This window comes from Nicrophorus vespilloides, unplaced genomic scaffold (assembly GCF_001412225.1).
Source record: "Nicrophorus vespilloides isolate i.1.1-1 unplaced genomic scaffold, Nicve_v1.0, whole genome shotgun sequence".
Classification (NCBI taxonomy): domain Eukaryota; kingdom Metazoa; phylum Arthropoda; class Insecta; order Coleoptera; family Silphidae; genus Nicrophorus; species Nicrophorus vespilloides.
Genome location: NW_017099815.1, coordinates 181,730 through 184,556, shown reverse-complemented (window position 1 = coordinate 184,556; position 2,827 = coordinate 181,730). Strand labels below are relative to the sequence as shown.

Below are 2,827 nucleotides of genomic sequence, written 5' to 3'. Positions count from 1 at the left end.
GGTATATTTTATGAATTTTCATAAAATTTCTTCAGCTACAATTTTTTACTTAGTCAACATTTAGTAAATTAAGTTGAGAAGTAAATAGTATATAAATGTTACTTAATTACATGAGTTTTTGAAAGGTACACGATTGCAACGCCACCTGTTGGTATATTTTATGATACAATTATACAATGAGACAATTCTTTACATAGTTAACATTTAGTAAATTAAATTGAGAAGTATATAGTATATAAATGTTACTTAATTACATGAGTTTTTGAAAGGTACACGATTGCAACGCCACCTTTTGGTATATTTTATGATACAATTATACAATGAGACAATTCTTTACTTAGTCAACATTTAGTAAATTAAGTTGAGAAGTATATAGTAGAAAAATGTTACTTAATTACATAATTTTGTGAAAGGTACACGATTGCAGTGCAACCTTTCGGTATATTTTAGGAATTTTCACATAACTATCATCTAATAAGGTTTCAATTTCATCTATTGTTCGCATGTTTTCAATCGAAAAATGAAAATTATTTCTAAACTTAATTTCTAGTTGAATCCTTTTTCCTTGATAATCCTTTTTCGTGCTAGAATTGTTGTGTTCTTAATTCAATCTATAAATTTACAATTAATTTATCACTGATTTGTTTCAAATATTTCACTTCAATCACTATGACATATATTCTCCATGGCAACTGCATTTTTAAATATTCTTAAAATGTCAAAATTTACGACTTTAAATATTAACGATGTCGTAAAACGAAACTTAACTACATTCTCGATATTAATTAATGATAATGACTAATTATGTTTTCTTTTAGGGCGGATTATTGGAAGTCTCAGGCGAGGAAGTATTGCGATTTCTGCAAGTGTTGGATCGCAGATAACAAACCGGTAAGTCCGTTGTTGTTTTTTTTTCTTATTTATTCGTGGACTAAAAAATAGACATCGTTAATAAGGAAGGACGAATTGAATGCAATTTCTGCATTTGCATTCGCACAAGTCCTGAATACTAATGTTGCTTTTGTTAAAAATAAATATTACCGACGCTTGCTGTATGCAACATGGCACAAACAATTTTCAAATGAAAACTACAAATTATTATTTGAATGTAACAATAAAATAAATTTATAAGTTTTGAATCAAAATTTCATTCTTTTTTTTAGAGTTTCAAATATAATTGTTAAATAATAAGATTTTCATACAAAATTATTACACTTTAAATAAATAAGTTTGTGTTTCGATGAACAAGACATTCATAAATGTGTATAAAGTATGTAGAACTTTGATGTTCCACTTCTGCTGCTCTTTAATAATACAAGTTAAATACTGGTTAAATACCAGATCCGAATTTCCAAGAAACTTTTACTTTGTTTTTCTCGAATCCAATTCCCAATGTTCGTGTTTCAACATCTAACATTAATAAAATTACAGTGGAATATCGAATTTACTCAGATTAATTGGATCTTTAAAAATTCAAACACTAAATTGGTATTGATTAATCACTTGATTTGGTTACGCAATCAAAATTGATGTTTAATCAGCAATTACCTAGGTAACGGATTTGGTATATATTACTCGTCAATTATATAATATGCATTTACTTGTTTCACAAGTACTTGCATAAGTCAGATTTTTTAATTTCGTATTGATTACCTAAGTAACGGATTTGATACAATTGATTATTACTTGACAATTATGTAATAGGCTTATTTCTTAAGTACTTGTGCAAGTAATAATTAAATTCACAAAACTGACATTGATATTTGCTTTTGTTGCGTAAGGTAATGGATTTGAGAGCTGATTTGGTATATATTTATCATTACTCGTCAATTATATAATATGCATTTGCTTGTTTCACAAGTACTTGTACAAGTCAGATTTTTTAATTAACTCACTTAAATCAAGACTTTTAAAATTAACATTGATTTCGTATTGATTACCCAAGTAACGGATTTGATACAATTGATCATTACTTGTCAATTATGTAATAGGTTTATTTATTAATTACTTGTGCAAGGCAGAATTAACTCACTACTTCACAAAACTGACATTGATATGTGCCTTAGTTGCGTAAGGTAATGGATTTTGCAGCTGATTTGGTATATATTTATCATTACTCTTCAATTATATAATATGCATTTGTTTTTTCACAAGTACTTGTACAAGTCAGTTTTTTAATTAACTCACTTTAATCAAGACTTTTAAAATTAACATTGATTTCGTATTGATTACCTAAATAACGAATTTGATACAATTGATCAGGCTTATTTCTTAAGTACTTGTCCAAGTCAGAATTAACTCACTACTTCACAAAACTGACATTAATATTTGCTTTGATTTCGTAAGGTAACGGATTTGATAGATGCAATTGATATTTACTTGTCAATTATGAAATAGGTTATAGCTTGTCTCATAATTACTTGTACAAGTTACTTGACAAATATCTTCTATTGATTGAGTGACTTTAATAGTGATATGTATAGTTTTATTCACAAAATATACACAGTTGACGTTCTCGGTGATTGATGATCTAAATTGGTTATGCGCCAAATAAACTTGTCAAGTAGTGCGTGATATGTACAAATACTAATTGTGTTACATCGTTGTAAGGTTTCATCAAATAAAATGAGCGATGTTAGTTAATATTCGGATTTGAAGACGGAAGATTTACAAGACACTCCAGTTTGTCATAAGGTAACGGATTTGAGAGATGCAATTGATATTCACTTGTGAATTATGAAATAGGTCATAGCTTGTCTCATAATTACTTGTACAAGTTACTTGACAAATATCTTCTATTGATTGAGTGACTTTAATAGTGATATGT

The 2,827-nt window shown here is 27.7% G+C and overlaps 1 protein-coding gene across 1 annotated transcript in view; it reads left to right on the top strand.

The window, feature by feature from the left end:
- Positions 1 to 763: 763 nt before the first annotated feature.
- LOC108565680 (WW domain-binding protein 4) overlaps positions 764 to 2,827 on the top strand; it is a 6,159-nt gene continuing 4,095 nt past the window's right edge. Inside the window, exon 1 of the mRNA XM_017925256.1 lies at positions 764 to 891. Within this exon, the coding sequence (XP_017780745.1) occupies positions 805 to 891 (87 nt within the window). The 5' untranslated portion in view covers positions 764 to 804. The remainder of the gene's footprint in view (positions 892 to 2,827) is intronic.